We start from the raw sequence: 23,053 nt of genomic DNA, 5'->3' as shown, positions 1-23,053 counted from the left end.
GAGAGAGATTCACCTGGTGGCCTGGGACTTGGATCAGTGCAAAACTGAGAGCTGAGGCTTTTTAAAGAGGTGAGGAAATGCACCCAACACAAGTGAGTACATGGTGTGTGGAACACACTCTCACATGCTCCCCTGATGCTGGGATAGATAGGAATGGCACTTTAGAGACAGCTTTTTTCACCACAGATATCTAACAAAACAAGGTGAAGATGGTTATAAGGAGTCAGATCAGAGAGCAACCATGATCCCACTGAACAGTGGAGGGTTGAATGGCTTCCTCCACATTCAGTAGTGCACTGCATCGCACCTTCAACAACCCAGGTCAAGTCTGGCATTGGTTTGATGGGCTGAATGGCCTCCTCCTGCACCTATTGTCTATTGACCTCCGATGTTGCCTGTGTGGAGTTTGCACCTTTTATCTGTGCCCGCGTGGAGATTCCCCTGGATGCCCCACTTACCTCCCACATCTCATAGACGTGCTAATCGGTCGGTTCACGGGCTGTTGAACATTGCCCCTGGAACAGAGACTTGGTGGCTAGAGACTGGAGGTGGAGATGTGAGACAGAATAGGTCTCTCACAGCGCCAGAGACCGGGTTCCATCCTGACTACAGGTGCTGTCTGTACGGAGTTTGGAAGTGGGGGAATGGGATTGCTCTCAGGACCGGCATTGGTTTGATGGGCTGAAAGGCCTCTGTTGTAAGGAGATACGAGTCGAACATTGCACCCCATGCACACTCCAAGCCTATACTTTGTCAGAAGATAGACACAAAATGCTGGAGTAACTCAGCGGGACAGGCAGCATCTCTGGAGAGAAGGAATGGGTGACGTTTCGGGTCAAGTTGTTCAGTTTGGAGATACAGCTTGGAAACAGGCCCTTCGGCCCACCGAATCCACACTGGCCAGCGATCGCCCTGTACCCCAGCACTATCCGACACACTAGGGACACACTTCAGACCCTATCCTTTGTCAGGATGGAGCAGTGGAAGGGTTACCTGTAGCACTGGGGGCTAGGGCGGAAATAAACAGCCCTGTGCTTCAGGATTCTGACTAGAAAGAGCTTTCAAAAGTACAACGCCGGGACACAGACTCATCAATCCTGTACACTTCTTCCCAGCCGCTCTGTGTCAGCTCCTAATCCCGGATAATCCTCTGATAGTTGAAGAATTCCAGCCTCCTGGCCCTTGGCAGGAATCAAATCGGAATCAGTGTGCGGGTGCCACAGCTCTCCCTGTGAGTGTGAGGCTCTCCCCTGGCACTGCATAGCGATCCGAAACACAGGTCCGCTCCAGCAGCTCACCTGTGCCAGGGGTAGCCCCAATGCTGCACAGGTATTGGCAGCTGGCAATGGAGAGGGGTAGACAATAGACAACTGGTGCAGGAGTAGGCCATTCAGCCCTACGAGCCAGCACCGCCATTCAATGTGATAATGGCTGATCATTCTCAATCAGTACCCCGTTCCTGCCTTCTCCCCATACCCCCTGACTCCGCTATCCTTAAGAGCTCTATCTAGCTCTCTCTTGAATGCATTCAGAGAATTGGCCTCCACTGCCTTCTGAGGCAGAGAATTCCACAGATTCACAACTCTGACTGAAAAAGTTTTTCCTCATCTATGTTCTAAATGGCCTACCCCTTATTCTTAAACTGTGGCCCCTGGTTCTGGACTCCCCCAACATTGGGAACATGTTTCCTGCCTCTAACGTGTCCAACCCTTTTATAATCTTATACGTTTCGATAAGATCCCCTCTCATCCTTCTGAATTCCAGGGTAGTGGCAGTTGGGGAAGTGAGGTGGGAGATGATAGGGAGTGCCGCAGCGGTAGAGTTGCTGCCTCACAGCGCCAGAGACCCGGGTTCCATCCTGACTACGGGTGCTGTCTGTACGGAGTTTGCATATTCTCCCTGTTTACCGTGTGGGTTTTCTCCGGTTGCTCTGGTTTCCTCCCACAATCCAGAGACGTGCAGATTTGCAGGTTAACTGGATTCTGTAAAATTGTCGCTGGTGTGCAGGATAGAACTAGAGCATGGGGGGATCGCTGGTCGGTGCGGACTTGGTGGGCTGAAGGGCCAGTTTCCACGCGCTACCTCTAAACTAAACTAAAAACTAAACTGATTACAGCATCTACAACACAGCGAGGCTGATTCATGGGGCCCCGTCGCTGAAACATGCAACCAAGTGCAAGAGTTAATCTCAATTAATTTAAAGTGATCCAAAATGCTGCTGCCCTTGACCAGAACGGTGATCCGTTCACTCATTCTTGCTGACCTTCACTGGCCTCTGGATCCCACACTTAGACCATGCATCAGTGACGAGCTCACACCACAGTCTTGCACATTCTTTCATTTCACACTTTCCCCAGTAAACATAAAGCATAGAACTCTGTACAATACCTTCTAGGAAGGAGATGAGGAGAAATGTCTTTAGTCAGAGGGTGGTGAATCCGTGGGATTGTTTGCCACAGAAGGCTGTGGAGGCCAAGTCAGTGGATATATTTAAGGCAGAGATAGATTCTTGATTAGTACGGGTGTCAGAGGTTACGAGAAGAAGGCAGGAGAATGGGGTTAGGAGGGAGAGATAGATCAGCCATGATTGAATGGCGGAGTAAACTTGATGGGCTGAATGGCCTGATTCTACTCGTATTCCATATGACCTTATGAATGCAGCTTGAAGAAGGGTTCCGAACCAAAACATCACCCATCTTTTTGCTCCGGAGATGCTGCCTGACCCGCTGAGTTAGTCCAGTGCTTTGTGTCTATCTTCAGTGTAAACCAGCATCTGCAGTTCCTTCCTACACAGGAACAGGCCCTTTGCTCACTATGCCTGTGCTGAACATGACGCCAAGATATACTAATCTCATCTGATTGCACGTGATCCATTTCCATCCATGTCCATGCCCTATCTAAATCCCTTCTAAACACCACTTGAGGTATTATCCATAGCTTTAGTCCATCATAACCAAACCACTTGGAATCCTCAAGTCGTATTTCCTTACAACAAAATGCTGGAGGAACTCAGCAGGTCAGGCGGCATCTCTGGAGAACATGGATCCACGTCCTCCACAGATGCTGCCTGACAAATTACATTTTGTTTTCTTAACGCTCCTGTGAAGCCCAAATGATAAACATGCTGCTGATGTCTGTAAGACTGCATCCCAGTGAGGCTTGACAGCCCAGGGCAGTTTGAAGAAGAGTCCCGACCAGAAACGTCACCTGCTAATCTTCTCCAGAGGTGCTGCCTGATCCGCTGAGATACTCCAGCACTTTTGTGTCTCTCCCCCAAGGAGAGTCCAAGTGCCTGGACAACTTAACACCAAAGTTAGACTCCATCTCTGTGGAACCCAAACTCAGTGAACCACGTCTGTGGAATGTATGTCTACAGTGGCCAGATTCTGGGACTGTCTAACAAAGGGACCCAACCTGAAACATCCATATTCTCCAGAAATGCTGCCTGAGTTACTCCAGCATTCTGTGTCTGTGTTTGTGAAACAATACCTTGGGCTTGAGGAACACTGGTTCCCACGGCCATTCTGGGGGTGTCAATGTTCCCAGTGAGTCAGTCCTTGTGGTGGGTTCCCACGGCCATCCTGGGAGTATCAATGTTCTTAGTGAGCCATTCCTCGTGGTAATCCACAGCAGTGAGTCGACACCTTCAGTGACAGCCAGTAGCCCGATCACTGCTGTTACTCCCCAAAGGGTTAGTATCTCTGGAAGACACAGACACAAGCAACTGCAGATACTGGCTCTCCACAAGGACACAATGTGCTGGAGTAACTCAAAAGGTCAGGGAGTATCTCTGGAGAACATTGATGGGCAACGCCCCAAAGAAGGGTTACCTATCCATGTTCTCCACAGATGCTGCCTGACCCGCTGAGCCACACCAGTACCTCTGGAACTTGTATTCCAATGAGCATCTGTGCAGGTGGAATTATGCTCCAGTGAGGGTCCATGGAGTCAGTACCTGGTGGGAATCAAGTCTGTATCAAGTCAGCCGATGCCCATGAAGAATGTTACAGAGGAAGGGCCAGGATCTTGGGACTACTTTGAACTCAATCAGTGCCTGTGGATGTAGTTGTGTCAATAGACAATAGGTGCAGGAGTAGGCCATTCGAGCCAGCACCGCCATTCAATGTGATCATGGCTGATCATTCTCAATCAGTACCCCGTTCTTGCCCTCTCCCCATACCCCCTGACTCCGCTATCCTTAAGAGCTCTATCTAGCTCTCTCTTAAATGCATTCAGAGAATTGGCTTCCACTGCCTTCTGAGGCAGAGAATTCCACAGATTCACAACTCTCTGACTGAAAAAGTTTTTCCTCATCTCCGTTCTAAATGGCCTACCCCTTATTCTTAAACTGTGGCCCCTGGTTCTGGACTCCCCCAACATTGGGAACATGTTTCCTGCCTCTAACGTGTCCAACCCCTTAATAATCTTATACGTGTCAGGTCTGTGTGGACACTTTCTCCGTGCTGTCCACCTTCGATGAGGTTTCAGCCTACAGTAAATGGAGCTCGATGTAAAGCCGCTAGAATTTTGTTATTGGGAGAAGGGAATTGTTTCCTAGTGCGGTTACATGAAGCTAGACAGCTGGCATTGTTTTGAGATTTACCAGATGCACTGATTGCCAAGGCAGGAATGCAATTCCAGCAATGGAACCAGGAAATGGAAGACAAGTACCTGTCCGGCCCCAAAACCTTCAACCCCTAAATAAATTTCATTGACGGAAAAATATTCCTCTTTGTTTTGAGAAATATGTGGATTGCAGTGGGGATGATTAATGGGCCAGTCACTGCATGCAGGAGCTCCCCGGTGTAGTGTACGGTTGCTCCACTCTCAGCCCGGGCAAAGGTCCCTCTCTTCAGCCCTTCCAGGTGACACGGAGCCTCAGGAATGCTTCGAATAGTCGCTAAGTGAAGCACGCCTGTGGTATTAAGATGGTATCTCAGGCATTTCGAGCGGCTGCTCAGCCCCAGGCTCGTCAACAGCCCGAGACCTCCGCAGTGTTCACCGTGCAAAGTGATACTTCCCCAACCTCCCTCCCCATAACCCATTGACTGAGGGCACTGCCAGCAAAGAGTCATTACCTCAGATCTCACCATCTAGAGGCAAATTCTGATCGTCCGTGGCTCGGAGATCATTCTGGCCTCCGAGTCGGGGGATTGTGGGGGGGGCAAGACGCACTTGGGACAGACAATCCAACAGTCCATGCGGGAAGACAGACACAAAATGCTGGAGTGACTCAGCGGGTCAGGCAGCATCGCTGGAGAGAAGGAATGGGTGACGTTTCGGGTCAAGACCCTTCTTCAGATTCAGACATCAGAAGGGTCTCGACCCAAAACGTCACCCATCCTTTTTCTCCAGATGCTGCCTGATCTGCTGAGTTACCCCGGCATTTTGTGTCTGTCTGAAGGTTTTTGCTCTGAGTTACATTTCCTGAGACCGAGGCTGGGGCCAGCAAGGGCACCCCCCCTCCCCACCATCCCGTCCCCCTGTGTGCCAACCAGGACAAGAGATCCCACTCCCCAGCCCCAGTGTGCCCACAGCTCACACACCCACTGCAGTGATGAAACAAATGGGATGAAAACTATTGGCCATTTTATTAGAGGATGGGTCATGCCTGGAGAATAAACTGCAAATTACAACCACATCAATGCAGAGCCGACACCGAGCAGAGACAGCCCACAGAGTGCCGCTTCTCTGCCACACACAGATGGGCAGCGTTTCAAGTCAGGAAACTTTCTCCATCTGAAGAAGTGTCCCGATCCGAGACGTTGCATATCCATTCCCTCCAGAGATGCTGCCTGACCCGCTGAGTTACTCCAGCACTCTGTGTGTTTTTTTGTAAACCAGCGTCTGCGGTTCCTTGTGCCGGCACTGGGTGGAGACTCCATCCCCGCTCCCACTCCCAGCCACAAGACTCCCAGCGGATCAGCCCTGCCCCCTTGCACGGGGCTCAGTCCGATGGAGGTGCCATGAGTTCTCAGTCCTTTCCTTGGGCAACCCCCTGTGACTGTGATCACCTCTGTGGACCAGTGCTGGCACTGGGTGGGGAGCACAAGGGGGAGTGGAGAGTGGCGCTGCGGAGAAGGGACTTCTTGTGGTTGATTCTGCAGTTTATAGAGTCAGTGGCCACCTCTGTCTGCAAGTGTAAAAGCTCTTGCAAACAGCATTGTCATTACCTATCTTGGTCCCCATTCTGGACACGTTGCCTTTCCCTGTGAATCCAGGTCTCCCGCTGAAAGCTGTTCCCTGGTTGGGTTGAAGGGGGGGGGGGGGGGTCACAGCTCCAATAGCTGGAGGCAGTTCTCTCTTTGGTCCGGAGACAACTACCTCCTGCATCTCGGGGACCTGCTCCCACTTCTCAAACCCTGGCCGCACCACACACACACACACACCCTCCCCAGCTGGGTCAGTCACTTCAGGTAAAGCCCTCCGCCCTAACACCTTGATCCAGACCAGGAGGGTGAAAGGAAAAAATACGTTAACCACAATTATGTAAAGAGACAGACGGCCGGGATGATCCCTTACACAGGCAGGTGTCAGAGAGCTACCTACACACACACACCAGCCAAGTCCTCAGTTGACTTCCTTCAGGAAGAAGTGCATCTTGTCGTTGATCATCTTGCGCTCGGGGTTGAGTTTCTTCAGGATCTGTGCCAGCACATTAACAGTCTGTTCGCTGCTCAAGCCCGTCTTCTTTGTCTGGAACTTCTTCAGTAGGTCCTTGGTGGTCATAGGTTTGCGGGTGAGGTATCGACGCACCGCATCTTCCGTCAGTTGGATATCACTGTGGGGCAGCGTTAAAATTAGTATCACAGTCACAGAAACAGGCCACTCGGCCCATCCACTCGCCTCTGGCCACCCACCACTCATTTACACTCATCACATTTTATTTCCCCCACATTTTAGTTTAGTTTATATAGTCACGTGTACCGAGGTACAGGGAAAAGCTATGTTGCATGCTGTCCAGTTAGCGGAAGAACAATGTATGATTACAATCAGACTCTTGGTTTAGTTTGACGGCAGACACAAAGTGCTGTAGTGACTCAGCGGGGCAGGCAGCATCTCTGGAGGAAAAGAATAGGTGACGTTTCGGGTTGAGACCCTTCATCAGACTAAGAGTCAGGAAGAGGGACACTGGAGGTATCTTACTTTAGTTTATTGTCACCTGTACTGAGGTACAGCAAACATGTTATTTGTTGTGTGCTAACCAGTCAGTGGAAAGACTATGGCAGAGGTAGCATACAGAAAGCTAATAAATGGGAATAATGTTTAGTGCAAGACAAAGTCTGATGACAGATAGTCAGAGGGTGTGGCGTGTGGATGGATCTCGCCGCGGGCGGGCGGGCTGGCGTACTCACCTGCTGCTCGGCGTGGATTTGCCGGACTGCGGCTGAGGCGTGGATTTACCAGACGCCGACTGCGCTCCTGCGTCCATTTTCAGCCGTTTGGCCACGGGGGTTTCGGCTGAGCCGGCCTGCCGTTTCCCTGCGAACGAGCACAAAGACGGGAGGTAAATACGCTCAATTCCCACGTGGAGAATCATCCCCTTCACATTCCCATCCTCCAGCAGACCCCTTGCTACCCTGGCCCTCCATCCCCGGTACCCAGGATGGGGGGTGGTGGGTTGGGTGGGGATGGTTTCTCCACCAATAAACGTTGCTGTAATTTCTACATGAAGAAACCAAAATGTATAAAAATGGCCTTTATTAAAATCTGACAATGTATACTATAACCACATGCGATTTTTTTCTATTACAAATCTCAAATTGTGGAGTGCAGAGGCAAATAAATAAATGATGGGTCTTTGCCCCAAACATTATGGAGGGCACTGTATTTTTACGGCAGAGATAGATAGATTCTTGCTTAGTGCGTGTCAGGGGTTACGGGGAGAAGGCAGGAAAATGGGGTTAGGAGGGAGAGATAGATCAGCCATGATTGAATGGCGGAGTAGACTTGATGGGGCCGAATGGCCTAACTCTGCTCCTATCACTTATGAACCCACCTTGTTCCAGCTTGCTGGCCGCTGCTCTGAGTGTATTGGAGGTGCTGATCTGTGGCGTGGGCGTGCCAGGGCGACTATTCCCGTGCGAGCTGTTATTCGAGCCTCTCCAGTCCTTCTTCGGAGGGGTTTTCTTTTTCTTGAAACAGAAGCAGAAACGGGAGGATTAGCCGTCGGTCAGGCTCCAGGGGGAGTGGGTCTGGATTGTAACCGAGACGCTCACCAGCATGAAGAGAGCAGAGGCGGCTTCCGACTCAATGTCACTTTCATCCGACGACTCCGACTCCTCACTGCTGTCTGCAAGAAGCACAAACGACTAGTGGATCTTTAAGGCAGAGATAGACAGATGCTTGATTAGTACGGGGAGAAGGCAGGAGAATGGGGTTAGGAGGGAGAGATAGGTCAGCCATGATTGAATGGTGGAGTAGACTTGATGGGCCGAATGGCCTAATTCTGCTCCTATCACATGATTTGAGTTGCTATAATGTCAGGCTTCAGTGCTCCCCACGGCTCAGAGGGTGTGTATGGAGTGGTGGTGCTCTGCGCTGGGGACAGGTGGTGGGGACAGGAGTATAGTCGCCTCAGTAAAAGCACAGTGACCTGGTCTCCAATGTTGCTGCTTTTGACCAGGCTCTGAAATCACCCACAAGCAGACATATCGGTGTAACCAGAACCCATTGGAGACACGTTGCAGGATTACGTTAACAGTGTGCCCAAATGAGTTGTTCTCAGTGTAGTTTATTGTCACGTGTACCGAGGGTACAGTGAAAAGCCTTTTGTTGCGTGCTAACCAGTCAGCGGAAAGACAATACATGATTACAATCGAGCCATTCACAGTGTACAGATATATGATAAGAAATAGCGTCTCGTGCAAGGTAAGGCCAGTAAAGTCTGAATAAAGATAGTCCGATAGTTCAGGACCGCTCACTGAGAGTATCGTAAAATCATGCAGCACGCAACAGGCCCTTCGGCCCAACCCATCCATGCTGACCAAGATGCCCATATGAGCTACCCCCTATTTGACTGTTTGACCCATGTCCCTCTAAACCTTTCCTCTACATTCACTTATCCAAATGTCTTTATAATGCCTGTTGTACTTACTCCCTCTGGAACAATAGACAATAGGTGCAGGAGTAGGCCATTCAGCCCTTCGAGCCAGCACCGCCATTCAATGTGATTATGGCTGATCATTCTCAATCAGTACCCCGTTCCTGCCTTCTCCCCATACCCCCTGCCATATACGTGTGAAAAAGATGCACCTCAGGTTCCTATTGAATCTTTCCCCTAACACCTTAACCTGTGCCCTCTAGTTGATAACTCCACAATCCTGGGAAAGACACTGTGTATTGATCCTATCTAGGATATTTTTATAGACTCTGTAAGATCATCCCCTTAAGTCTCCTACACTCCAAGGAATATCGTCATACTCTGTCCAACCTCTTGATAACTTAGCTCCACATTATTCAGATTCAATTTATTGAAGTTCAGAGGACCTTAGCACCCAAAATCAGCACATCCCCAATCATTGGAGCCCGAAGCGAGCAGGTCCAGAGGTCTGGACCCTGGGGCAGCAACATCCACTGGCACAGCGACGGGTCAGAGCTGTCTGTGTCAGCCAAGATACAGTAGCCTGTTCATGAGACCTGCAGAGTCAGGAAGTTAGCAGTTGCTTGAGGGGGGCACAGTCAGTGAGAGGGGGCTCAGAAGATTTGGGGCAGTGACAAGAGATGGGGCAGAGTGCAGCGCATGGAGAATAATGTCTGACAAATGAAGGGTTTGCGGGCTGAGTTCATGGGGTCCCGGTAACCCAGTGGGGAGCGCTGGACAAGACAGCAGCTGAGGTACAGCGCACCACAAAGCCGCCGCACAACACAACTGAGAGCAGGGGCCGCAAGGAACTGCAGATGCCGGAACCTTGAGCGGAGGAACTCAGCAGGTCAGGCAGCATCCGTGGAAGGAATGGACGGACAATGTTTCGGGTCGGGACTCTTCACCAGACTGAGGGACGCGGAGAAACGCAGCAATAAGCAGATTCCAATCCTCACCTTTCTTCTTCTTTTCTTTTTTCTCAGGGCCCGCGGATTTCTTCCCGTCATCATCCTCCTCTTTCTCTTCCGCCGGCTTCTCCTCTTCGCTCTCCTCGCTGCTCTCCGAATCTTCATCAATTCCTGAAAAGCAGAATTCCACAACATCCGGAAAACTCAAACCACCGTGGGGTGGGAAGGGGCGACGTGTGGCGGGGAGGAGGGGGCAGAGCAGGCGGGGGTAAGGATGGGGGAAGGGGAGAGTCAAGAATGGGGAGAGGGGCTGGGTTGGGCAAGGATGCAGGAGAGTGGTGGGAACCACATTCTTCTTATGTCTCCGTGTCTGAGGCAGGTGGAGGTGACCAGTGACACATCTGGCCATTTCTGGAGGTGGACCTTTACTCTGCTGAGTACACAATGTGCATGTATAATCACCACGCACGGTCCAATGAAGGGTATGGTCTCCGCAGTCACCACAGACAACACCCATTCTACGGGCTAACCCAATATCTTGCCCGAGGCTTCATGCTTTGAACAGATGGCAGATATTTCACCCAGGAAGTAAAAGCTTTTGTGCTTTGAAATCCTTCCCCGTATTATGGGGCTGGTTTAGGGAGCACAACAAGTCTCTCTCGTGCGACAGGGTGGGCTTCCCCGAAGTGCCCCTTTGTTTCCCAGGTTGACAAAGCCCAGTGCCATCACAAGCGCTGGCTGCCCGCATGGGTATTCCTGGGCCTGGAACGCCGGACCAATGACCCACGGGACCAATGATGAGCAGCTTCAGCTTGGCATTTACCTTTCGGCCCGTCCTCTTCTTTATTGGGCTTGGCCTTTTCTGTCTCCATTTCATTGTTGTCACTGTGAATCAAAGAGGGACGTGGTGTGAGAGCTTGGCTTTCTGTTCACCACTCGCCAACTCAGCCAGAGTTTGGGTTTTATCAGCGTGCAGCAAATTTCACTTGGGACCTCTCTAAACTGGGCCTTGAGGGCATCTTACTGCTCACAGTTTGGTTACCGTCTCCCTGGATCAGCCCGGGGTCCCAGGCCGTTGTCCCCTGTTGGAATGTACTGATGAAGGCAGCAAAAGCAGGATTGAGATGGGATGCGATGCACATACACCCTGGATAGGTGCCCAGACCTGAATCCACCCACCACCACCCCCCTAGTTCTGAACCCTGCACGAAAGGACGGCAGCCTCACACTGCAAGCCCTCGTACAGAAGGCAGGCACAGTAGCACAGTGGGTAGAGCTGCTGCTTCACAGTACCAGAGACCCAGGGAGAATCCTGACCTTGGGTGCTGTATGTGTGGAGGTTGAATGTTCTCTCTGCAACTGTATGAGTTTCCTACGGATGCTCTGGTTTCTTCCCACATCCCAAAGACGTGCGGATTTGTAGGTTAATTGGTCCTCTGTAAAATTGCTCCTGGAGGGTGTGGAGTGGATGCAAAAGTGGGATAACATGGACTTGTATGAATGTTTGACTGAGAGTCAGCTCGTGCCGTTGGGCCTGTTTCCATGCTGCATCGCTAAACTGAACTAAAGATTAGTAGCTCCAACATCCTGGTGTCAGCACCTTACCTCACCACTGCAGTTAAAACTGCGTGGTCACCTGAAGGGGAACCCTCCCACAACCCCCTCTGACTGGGGAAGGTAAACAAACTCTAGCAAGAGGCAGAGCCATCAGATACCTGGAGCCATCCTATTAGTTCCACTGTCTCTTGGCATCCCTTCGTTATCACCTCCTCCCCGGCCAACACTGGGCCACTATGGACTCCACCCTTCCTCGGTCATCAGTCCTGCTTTCTTCTGGCCTTTCCTTACCTCCAGTTCCCTCCCCTGTACTTTCAGTCTGAGGAAGGGTCCTGACCCAAAACGTCACCCATCCTTTTCCTCCAGAGATGCCGCCTGACCCCCAGCACTTAGAAACGTCTACCTGGAGTCATCGTCGGAGATGTAATCCACCTCTTGACCCTCAAAATCACCGTCATCGCTGTCCTCAAACGCCTCATCATCAGAGCCTTTCTTCTTCTTTTTCTTCAACGCAGCTTTCCCCTTTTTCTTGGTCTTCGGGTCCTTTTTAGTATCGCCTGGTGAGGAGAGGGTACACGTCTGAGCCAGACTGAATCAGCCGGTATAGTAGCTGCCTTAAAGCACCAAGACCTGGGTTTGATCCCCCGACTACGGGTGCTGTCTGTACAGAGTTTGTACGTTCTCCCCGTGACCTGCGTGGGTTTTCTCTGGGTGCTCCGGTTTCCTCCCACACTCCAAAGACATATAGTTTTATAGGTTAATTGGTTTGGTTAATTGTAAATTGACCCTAGTGTGTGTGGGATAGTGTATGTGTGCGAGGATCGCTGGTCGGTGCGGAATCGGTGGGCTGACGGGCCCGTTTCCGCACTGTATCTCTAAACTAAACAAAAAAAGCCCAGACAGAGAGTGGCCCGATCCCAAACCTGCCCATGGAGGTGGGGCTGAGAGCCTCAGGTACCATTCAGTTCAGCAGACATGACTGGGACGTGGACCGCTGAGGGAGTGACCCAGTCCGTGACCCAAACCTGCAGAGCCGGGGAGTGGAGGTCAAGGCAGCCATAACACACCACCATCACTTTGTACAAGGAAGAGGTAGAATTATGGTAGGAAAGAAAACTGCAGATGCTGGTTTAAATCAAAGGTAGACACAAGATGCTGGAGTAAATGGTAGAATTATGGGACAGTTCTGGCATTTAAGAGACACTTGGACAGCTATGGGGATGGAAAGTAGACACAAAATGCTGGGGTAACTCAGCGAGTCAGGCAGCATCTCTGGAGAAAAGGAATAGGTGATATTTCGGGGCGAGACCCTTCTTCAGACTGAGAGTCAGGGGAGAGGGAAATCAAAGGTGCGAAAAGGTCCAGCATTTAGTGTCTATCTTCAGTGTAAACCAGCATCTGCAGTTCCTTCCGACACATATATGGATGTAAAGGTTTGAAGGCATTTGGGCCAGGTGCAGGCAGGTGGGACTAGCTCAGTTAGGCAACCTGTTTGGCACAGACGTTGGGCTGAAGGGCCCATTTCCATGTTGTACAGCTCCACGACTTTGACCAGTTGATTATCCATTAGAGCCTCCACTATTTAGAATCCAAGGTATGATATCCACATGGAAACATGTAGGGTAATTAGGACTGTCCAAAATGGGCGTGCATGGGGTCAGGAACTTTGACCTCAGTCTCCAACTCCCCTGTCCCTTCATGATTCCTGGGCACTGTAATTACAATGGGCAGTCGGAGCTATTTGTGTTTGTGCTGGCTGTTTTAGCATATTATATTATTTTGTCTGGATATCTTGCTGTATTTATTTTGGACACTTGGGGGCTGTTGTGAGATGAATACATATATGGGCATCTCAAAATGCTGGAGTAACTCAGCGGGTCAGGCAGCATCTCAGGAGAGAAGGAATGGGTGACGTTTCGGGTCTGAAGAAGGGTCTCGACCTGAAACGTCACCCATTCCTTCTCTCCCAAGATGCTGCCTGACCCGCTGAGTTACTCCAGCATTTTGTGATACCTTCGATTTGTACCAGCATCTGCAGTTATTTTCCTACATATATGGGCATAATGGACTGGGAGGAGCCAGAATTAAGGGCTATATCTGGAGAGGCAGAGACGAGACACAGGGAGTATGGCGAGATACAATTCTTACCAGATCTGCGACGACGAGAGCTGAAAGCTTGGAGAGATGCAGACCTGTTTGTATTACTACTTCAATAAACGACTAATTAAACTGAAAAATACGTTTTCAGAATTTCAAAATACTGGAAATAATGGCAAGCGGAAAGGGATGTATTGGAAAGGATTGGTTGCCGTTGCAGGCAGTGTGATCCCCTCCAACCCGGAGAGGTGGGATGGCAGCTACAGTTTAATGCACTGACACACACACACACACACACCTCTCCTCCCAGCTGCCAGGACCAGTTCAGGATGAGCAGCTCCCACCCAGGGCTGCTTGGAGCTGTGCCTAGCTTGAGTTACAGGGGAGGCTCACACAGCTCACTCTACACATACAGGATCGCCCGGCCCGTGGCTCCTGGTGACACTCACTATCGTTGCCGCTCTCCTCGTCGCTGTCGTCCGTGCTCATTTCCAGGTCGTCCTCCAGTTCGTGGATCCGCAGGTCGCTTCCTTTTTTCTTTTTATCTTTGCCTTTCTTCACCTTCTCCTCCTCCTCTTCCACATCGTGGCGGTCCTGATCCTTCAGCCTCTTCTGCAACATGATGCTGAAGTGATTCACCACCTTGTTACGCCTGAGGGTGCAAACACGCAAGTGGCGGAAAAGGAAAAAAAAGCAACGCGCGGTTAGCCGTGTGAAGCCCTCTGCTCCCATCGGTTTTCCCACAGGATATGAAATAGGAAGGTGGAAGCTGCTTGTGTAGAGCCATAGAAACATAGAAAATAGGTGCAGGAGTAGGCCATTTGGCCCTTCGAGCCTGCACCGCCATTCAATATGATCATGCCTGATCATCCAACTCAGTATCCCGTCCCTGCCTTCTCTCCATACCCCCTGATCCCTTTAGCCCTCTTAAATATAGCCAATGAACTGGCCTCAACTACCTTCTGTGGCAGAGAATTCCACAGATTCACCACTCTCTGTGTGAAAAAAAACGTTCTCATCTCGGACCTAAAAGACTTCCCCCTTATCCTTAAACTGTGACCCTTTGTTCTGGACTTCCCCAACATCGGGAACAATCTTCCTGCATCTAGCCTGTCCAACCCGTTAAGAATTTTGTACGTTTCTATAAGATCCCCCTCAATCTTCTAAATTCCAGCGAGTTCAAGCCGAGTCTATCCAGTCTTTCTTCATATGAAAGTCCTGCCATCCCAGGAATCAATCTGGTGAACCTTCTCTGTACTCCCTCTATGGCAAGAATGTCTTTCCTCAGATTAGGAGACCAAAACTGTACGCAATACTCCAGGTGTGGTCTCACCAATGCCCTGTACAACTGCAGCAGAACCTCCCTGCTCCTATACTCAAATCCCCTCGCTATGAATGCCCTCGCTTTCTTCACTGCCTGCTGCACCTGCATGCCTACTTTCAATGACTGGTGTACCACGACACCCAGGTCTCGTTGCATCTCCCCTTTTCCTAATCGGCCACCATTCAGATAATAAGCCTTGCCAGAGTAGCAAGGCTTCATAAGTTCATAAGTGACAGGAGCAGAATTAGGCCATTCGGCCCATCGAGTCTACTCCGTCATTCAATCATGGCTGATCTATCTCTCCGTCTCAACCCCATTCACCTGCCTTCTCCCCACAACCCCTGGCACCCAGCTTCATTGTATTACTGAAGAGGTGGCGAAGGGAGCAGCTGGCAGGGCTGCTGCTTCACAGTGCCAGACACACAAGTCCAACCCCAATCTGCCGTCTGTGGCGACTTCTCCCTGTGATCATATGGGTTTCCTCCGGGTGCTCCAACATCCTAAAAACGTGCAGGTTGGTGGGTTAATTGGCCACTGTAAAATTATGTTGGTGAGTGGTAAACATGGGAGGAGCCGATGAGAATGTGGGGAGAATAAAAAGGGATTTGATAGTGTGAATGGGTGGCTTATGGTCGGCATGGACTGGATGGGCCGAAGGGCCTGCTTCTGTGCTATACCGCGCAAGGACCTGTGCAAGGTTCAGAAAAGCTTTAGCCAGAGGTCAGCTCCAGATTCTCAATTAATGAGCCCACTGCTCATGGTAGGAATAAAGATACAAAATAAATATTGAATTTACATATTAAAGTGTGGGGGAACTGTGCTGAGGCATGCCAAGATAAAGTTTGATCCTACTTTCCAAGTTTGAAATATAAAAAAGTAAGGATGACTCAATTGTAATCATGTATTGTCTTTCCGCTGACTGATTAGCACGCAACAAAAGTTTTTCACTGTACCTCGGTACACGTGACAATAAACTAAATCGAAAATCCAAGGTCTATAATTTACTTGTAATGGAAAGTAAGTTGGTCATAATTATTGCCTCTCAGTTGCAAGAGAACAGATGTGTGTGATGTAAGGTAGACACAAAATGCTGGAGGAACTCAGCGGGTCAGGCAGCATCTCGGGAGAGAAGGAATGGGTGACGTTTCGGGTCTCGAACCGAAACGTCACCCATTCCTTCTCTCCCGAGATGCTGCCTGACCCGCTGAGTTTCTCCAGCGTCTAGGACCTGAGATTTTAACCAGCATCTGCAGTTTTTTTCCTACACATGAATGTGATATAAATAGAGTTAAAATGTATTATGAGTACTGAGCAGGGGTCAAGGAAAGAGTGTTCACGTTGCGGCCCTGTTTCCACCAATCTTTCCACCACCAAGCACAAGCAGTGCAAGACGCCATTGCACGCAGACGCCGAGAACTGTTATGAGCTCTGGCTGAACAAAGTCTAATCTTGTGAAATGGACTCGAGAAGAAGTATTGAGCAGTTTTCTGAATGCAGTGATCAGGAACAAATCATTAAGCACAGCAGTGTGGAACCCAGGCTAGATCAATGCTGAGACTTGTGGCACAATGTTTAAGCACAGGGGGAAGACTATGTTGATGCACGCACGAGCTTGAGGTTTTACCTTCCCCACTCCTCCTCTGCCTCCTCTGCAGTCAGGGTCTTGTGTTTCGCCACTGGGACAAAATTATACCAGGCGTTAACAGGAAACGCTTCAAATGCCCCATCTGGACATTGCGTGAAGATATAGTAGGAGGCATTCTCAGTAACTCCACCTTTCCGCTGGCCCTTGAACCTAACAAAAAGAAAACCAGTTGTGTTAGGATTGTCTCAGCCTTTGCCCGTCTAAATATCTGGCTACAGATACAAGGAACTACAGGAGAATGTAGAAACAAGGAACTGTAGAAGCTGGTTTAGAAAAGAAGACAAGAGTGCTGGAGTAGCTCAGCAGGTCAGGCAGCATCTCAGGAGAACATGGATAGTGACGTTTCGGGTCCCCACCCAAATGTCACCAATCCACATTCTCCTGAGATGCTTCCTGACCCGCTGAGTTACTCAAGCACTCTGCGACTAGGACTAGGAACTGCAGACGCTTGTTGACAAAAACACCCCAAAGGGTTGGTAGTAACTCAGTGGGTCAGGCAGCACCTCTGGAGAAGGCAGCAGTCTGAAGAAGGGTCCTGACCACAAACGTCACCTATCCATGTTCCCCAGAGATGCTGCCTGACCCGCTGAGTTACTCCAGCACTCTGTGAAACGTCACCTATCCATGTTCCCCAGAGATGCTGCCTGACCTGCTGAGTTACTCCAGCACTCTGTGAAACGTCACCTATCCATGTTCCCCACAGATGCTGCCTGACCCGCTGAGTTACTCCAGCACTCTGTATCTTCCTTTAGTGCATCACTTACTTCCGACCTGCCTTCCCATTAACTCTCAGCAGCCACGGCTGGTCTTCTGGCTTAAACTCTCGTGTAACAATCCCAAACTTCTTCTTTCTCGACTCCTCTCGCAGTTTTTTGCCAAACTCACTGCCAGCACCAAACACTGGCTGCTCCTCTTCCTGATAGATCTTCCTGTTACTTAGATCATGTTCCATTTTAGCCTGCAGGGAAATGAGAGGTTTAACATTGCTGCTCCCAACAGCAGTGGTGAGCATTTCCAGCCCTTGTCACAGTGTTTAGTTTAGTTTAGTTGAGAGATAAAGTGCGGAAACAGGCCCTTCGGTCCACCGAGTCCACGCCGACCAACAATCCCTGCACACTAACACTAGCCTACACACACAAGGGACAATTTATAATTTTACCAAGCCAATTAACCTACAAACCTGTACTTCTTTGGAGAGTGGGAGGAAACCGGAGCACCCGGAGAAAACCCACGCAGTTCACAGGGAGAATGTACAAACTCCGTACAGACAGCACCCGAGGTCTGGGTCGAATCTAGGTCTCTTTCGATGTAAGGCAGCAACTGTAACTCTGCACCACCGTGCTGTCCCTAGTGATCGCCATCCAGGGAACAGCAGTCCCTTAATGAAACCATCCACTGCAGTTACATAGACCTTCCCCTCCTCATATCAACCCAATGACCCAGAACGTGGGTCACATACCCCGACCGTCCCGACTGCCAAACACTCCCCTCACGATACATCCCTACCTCCCATCCCCAAAATGTCCCCTCCGTTCCCCACACAGCTCCCCAGAAGATCCTAACCCATGCTCCCTCCAGCTCCCCTACACACAGCTTCCCGAAGAAGCACCCTCAGCCCAACCCTCACATCATCACACCAAACCCTGCACCTCCCACCTCACCCTGTCTCCGCTGCTGCCTCTTCCATCAGTGCCCCCTCACTCATTCTCGCCAGCCCTCACCACAAGCCTTCTCAACCTGGCTCCCCCCCCCCCCTCCAACAACAGGTCATGGTTTGGATGGGGGTCTACCTGAGTCCATGTGGAGAAGTTGATTTTATCAGCAGAATTGAACGCCATGATGTTGTGTTTCCTGGTGTTGTTCCTGTAAAGGCAGGGATGAACATTCAGCACATTAAACCATGATCGGACTCGCTGACCCCAGGTGCACCATTGCTTTAACCTGCAACAGCCAACTTGCTGTTGTCCTGCTGCCTACTCCTACCCTCCCCACCCAGCCCCCCTATACCTTGCTCTCCTCCATCCGCCTCACACCTCCAACCCTCACCCACACAACTTCCAGCAGCTCACCACCCTTCCATCAAACTCTAAACCTTCTCTTCACCTCCCTCTCCTTGTAGTTTCCCAGCGTCCTACACCACCCTGATACTGTTGCTCCTCACTCCAATACTGCCTTTACAGCTCCTCGATTCATAAGTTCTAGGAGCAGAATGAGGCCATTTGGCCCATCAGGTCTACTCCAGCATTCCATCATGGCTAATCTATCTTTCCCTCTCAACCCCATTCTCCTGTCGCATCCTAGTTTCCTCTCTGTCCTCAGCCACTGATCCGAGCGGCAGAGTTCAGTAAGAGCCCAAACAGCGATTGGCTACTACCCATACAGTCTTTCTCACACACTCAGCAAGCCTGTGAGAACCTTTGTCACTGATTCATTGCTGGGATCCCTCGGCATGACTCTGATGGCTCTGCTGCTGAGACACGTTGCAAATGCCTACATGTGGCAATAATAAAGAGAGTTGCTTACTTGGGAACACGGACAGTGTACTCTGTCACCGCTTGGCTGCTGGCACCCTGCAAAAGAAAAGCAGTAACGTAATTAACAGCAGGCTGCAATAAACGTTGTTTCCCTTTGTGACTTGGTAACTGCAGTAACACCCTTGATTGTGTTCACCATCCTGACCGACGAGAGCTGCAGATGATTCTTATCTCTCATTACCTCCTTAGCTTTACCTCCCGCATATCATAAACCAATACAAAAATATCCCTCTGTACAAACAGTTCCGTTCAGTTTATTGTCACGTGTACCGAGGTACAGTGAAAAGCTTTTGTTGCGTGTTAACCAGTCAGTGGAAAGACAATACACGATTACAATCGAGCCGTCCACGGTGTACAGATACATGATAAGGAAATAACGTTTAGTGCAAGATAAAGCCAGTAAACTCCGATCAAAGATAGTCCGAGGACATGGACAAGAGAGAGTTAGATTCAGCTCTTCGGGCTAAAGGAATTAAGGAATATGGGGAAAAAGCAGGAACGGGGTACTGATTTTAGACGATCAGCCATGATCATATTGAACATCAGGTATTTATTCACAAAATGCTGGAGTAACTCAGCAGATCAGGCAGCAAGCATCTCAGGAGAGAAGGAATGGGTGACGTTTCGGGTCGAGACCCTTCTTCAGACTGATGTCAGGGGGGCGGGACAAAGGAAGGATATAGGTGGAGACAGGAAGATAAGAGGGAGATCTGGGAAGGAGGAGGGGAAGAGAGAGACAGAGGAACTATCTAAAGTTGGAGAAGTCGATGTTCATACCACTGGGCTGCAAGCTGCCCAGGCGAAATATGAGGTGCTGTTCCTCCAATTTCCGGTGGGCCTCACCATGGCACTGGAGGAGGCCCATGACAGAAAGGTCAGACTGGGAATGGGAGGGGGAGTTGAAGTGCTCGGCCACCGGGAGATCAGGTTGGTCAATGCGGACCGAGCGCAGGTGTTGAGCGAAGCGATCGCCGAGCCTGCGCTTGGTTTCGCCGATGTAAATATTGAACAGCAGTACTGGCTCGAAGGGCCGAATGGCCTACTCCTGCACCAATTTTTCTATGTTTCTATTTTTCTATAAGGACACATTTACCAATTACCCACCAGTCAAAACAATATAGTATTTCTGCTCTTTCGCACGAAACAGGGTCTGATGAGTTTAAAGGGAGCGTGGGAATCGAGGACCCGGTGAGTTCAAAGGGAGTACAACTCAGTGAGCCAGATGCCAAGCCATTGGATTTCCAAACAATAGAATAGCAGATTATCAAAGTTTTATTTTGGTAGGAAACTGGATAAAAACTTGAAAAGGACAATTTTATGGGCTCCAGGAAAACAGCAGGGCAGAGACACAAAGAGCTATTTCTGTACATTGAACAAAACAGCACACAAAGAGGTCTGACAACTGCAGACGGAGACAAAAAGCCGGAGTAACTCAGCGGGACAGGCAGCATCTCTGGTAAGAAGGAATGGGTGAAGTTTCGGGTCGAGACAACTGCTACTGCTCGAGCTCAGCAGGGGTCAATCCTTCTGTCGAAAACCGGTCAGGCAATAATTGGTCCGTCCATCCCAAAGCCCATTTCAATCAACGGCCCAGCTTACCAGATTTGCCATGGCGATGGCTCGCTACAACGTCCAAGTGGGTTGTGTTTAGATTCTGTAAGAGAAGCGAAAATAACGATGAATAATCTAGGTTATCTCCAACATCCTGTTCGCTCTGCATCTCTCCCTCTCGATCAAGAGTGAATTGGAAGGGAAAGCAATATTTCCAAATGGCCAAATGTTTACAAGTGCAATTAACAGTAAGGAAGATAAATAATAGACTTTAGGAAGTCAAAGGCAGTGCGAGGGTGACATATTTTAGCAGGAAAGTGAAAAGACAATATATGCTAAATGGTACAAGATACCCAGATTACTTGCACAAAAAATGTTGTAGGGATGGGTTTATGGGGGGATGGGTTTACGGGGGGGGGGGTGGGTTTACGGGGGGGGGGGGGGGGTTTACGGGGGGGGGGGGGGGGGTTTATGGGGTTGCGGGAATGGGTTTATGGGGCGGGTTGGGTTTACGGGGGAATGGGTTTATGGGGATGGGTTTTACGAGGGGATGAGTTTATGGGGGGATGGGTTTATGGGGGATGAGTTTATGGGGGGTTGGGTTTATGGGGGGGGGGGTGGGTTGAAAGGACACGATGGGAACGAGCGCTACCGGATCCAGGGTCTCCGAGAGAGAGTGGCGTCTACGCAACCCCTGGATTTACAGGAACTTCCAGTCTTTCTTTCACACAAAACTGCCCCCCCGTGGAAAATAAACAATCGACAGATCGATCCACAATAGGTTGGGAAGGGTGTGAAAGCATTTTACCGTGCTCGGTAAAAGATCATCGAGGGAAGGCCGAGAGCCCCTGGTTACAGCAGCTTACCGGAACCCGGTCCGTCACTGAACCCGCCCCCGGTCCGTCCCTGAATCCGCCCCCGGTCCGTCCCTGAACCCGCCCCCGGTCCGTCCCTGAACCCGCCCCCGGTCCGTCCCTGAACCCGCCCCCGGTCCGTTCCTGAACCCGCCCCCGGTCTGTAGCTAAACCCCGCCCCCGGTCCGTCACTGAACCCGCCCCCATCGGGGTAAACCCATCCCCATGAACCCATCCCCATGAACCCATCCCCATGAACCCATCCCCATGAACCCATCCCCATGAACCCATCCCCATGAACCCATCCCCATGAACCCATCCCCATGAACCCATCCCCATGAACCCAACCCCATAAACTCATCCCCCCCATAAAGCCATCCCCACAACCCCATCCCCCTCCCCCATAAACCCATCCCCATAAACTCATCCCCCCCATAAAGCCATCCCCACAAAACCCCATAAACCCAACCCCATAAACCCATCCCCATAAACCCACCCCCCCCTATAAACCCATCCCCACAACCCTATAAACCCATCCCCACAACCCATTCCCCCCATAAACCCATCCCCACAACCTCCCCCCATAAATCCACCCCCCCCATAAACCCATCCCCATAAACCCACCCCCCCCATAAACCCATCCCTACAACCCCATAAACCCATCCCCATAAACCCATCCCCCCCCCATAAACCCCCCCCCATAAACCCATCCCCACAACCCCACCCACATAAACCCAACCCCATAAACCCATCCCCACAACCCCATAAACCCATCCCCACAACCCCATCTCCATAAACCCAACCCCATAAACCCATCCCTACAACCCCATAAACCCATCCCCACAACCCCATAAACCCATCACTGAACCCGCCCCCGGTCCGCCGCTCAATCCCGTCCCGCCCCTGACACACACAACAGGCTGGAGTAACTCAACGGGTCAGGCAGCATCTCTGGAGAGAAGGAATTGGTGACGTTTCGGGTCGAGACCCTCTTCAGACTGGTTAAGGATTCGTGAAACGAGAGATACAGACGATGATATAGAGTGGTAAACAATTTGCTCTCCCTCTCTACAGAGAAGGAATGGTTCTGCAGTCCAGTCTGAAGAAGGGTTTATGGAGGGGATGAGCCGAAACGTCACCCATTCCTTCTCCCTCCCTCCAGAGATGCTGCCTGCCCCGCTGAGTTACTCCAGCATTTTGTGTCTATCTTCAGTGTAAACCAGCATCTGCAGTTCGTTCCGACACAACATCATTTACAGACTGTTGGAGCAGTTCAGTGGGTCTGACTTGCTCGAACAGTCTGTGAATGTTTTTTACACGTTGTGTCTCTGGAGGACATGGATGGGTGACTTTTCGCCTTCTGCCTTCTCTCCATAACCCCTGACACCCGTACTCATCAAGAATCTATCCATCTATGCCTTAAAAATATCCATTGACTTGGCCTCCACAATCTTCTGTGGCAAAGAATTCCACATATTCACCACCTTTCTTTCAAATG

General features: G+C 50.4%; 1 protein-coding gene across 3 annotated transcripts in view; it reads right to left on the bottom strand.

Annotated features, from left to right (window-relative positions):
* Window positions 1–5,572: 5,572 nt before the first annotated feature.
* gtf2f1 (general transcription factor IIF, polypeptide 1) overlaps window positions 5,573–23,053 on the bottom strand; it is an 86,574-nt gene continuing 69,093 nt past the window's right edge. Inside the window, exons 1-14 of one of the 3 annotated variants that reach the window (XM_078429609.1) lie at window positions 21,568–21,591; window positions 20,750–20,804; window positions 19,140–19,186; window positions 18,407–18,479; window positions 17,381–17,574; window positions 16,596–16,766; window positions 14,097–14,299; window positions 11,954–12,107; window positions 10,817–10,878; window positions 10,042–10,164; window positions 8,220–8,293; window positions 8,000–8,135; window positions 7,356–7,482; window positions 5,573–6,781 (exon numbers count right to left, since the gene is read on the bottom strand). In XM_078429609.1, the coding sequence (XP_078285735.1) occupies window positions 6,571–6,781; window positions 7,356–7,482; window positions 8,000–8,135; window positions 8,220–8,293; window positions 10,042–10,164; window positions 10,817–10,878; window positions 11,954–12,107; window positions 14,097–14,299; window positions 16,596–16,766; window positions 17,381–17,574; window positions 18,407–18,479; window positions 19,140–19,186; window positions 20,750–20,761 (1,587 nt within the window). In that variant the 5' untranslated portion in view covers window positions 20,762–20,804; window positions 21,568–21,591 and the 3' untranslated portion in view covers window positions 5,573–6,570. Of the gene's footprint in view, window positions 6,782–7,355; window positions 7,483–7,999; window positions 8,136–8,219; window positions 8,294–10,041; window positions 10,165–10,816; window positions 10,879–11,953; window positions 12,108–14,096; window positions 14,300–16,595; window positions 16,767–17,380; window positions 17,575–18,406; window positions 18,480–19,139; window positions 19,187–20,749; window positions 20,806–21,509; window positions 21,592–23,053 lie in introns of those variants that run through there. The other 2 variants (XM_078429608.1, XM_078429610.1) reach the window with 2 other exon arrangements.

The sequence above is a fragment of the Rhinoraja longicauda genome, chromosome 37, assembly GCF_053455715.1.
Source record: "Rhinoraja longicauda isolate Sanriku21f chromosome 37, sRhiLon1.1, whole genome shotgun sequence".
NCBI classification, from domain to species: domain Eukaryota; kingdom Metazoa; phylum Chordata; class Chondrichthyes; order Rajiformes; family Arhynchobatidae; genus Rhinoraja; species Rhinoraja longicauda.
This window is presented reverse-complemented; position numbering and strand designations above follow the sequence as displayed.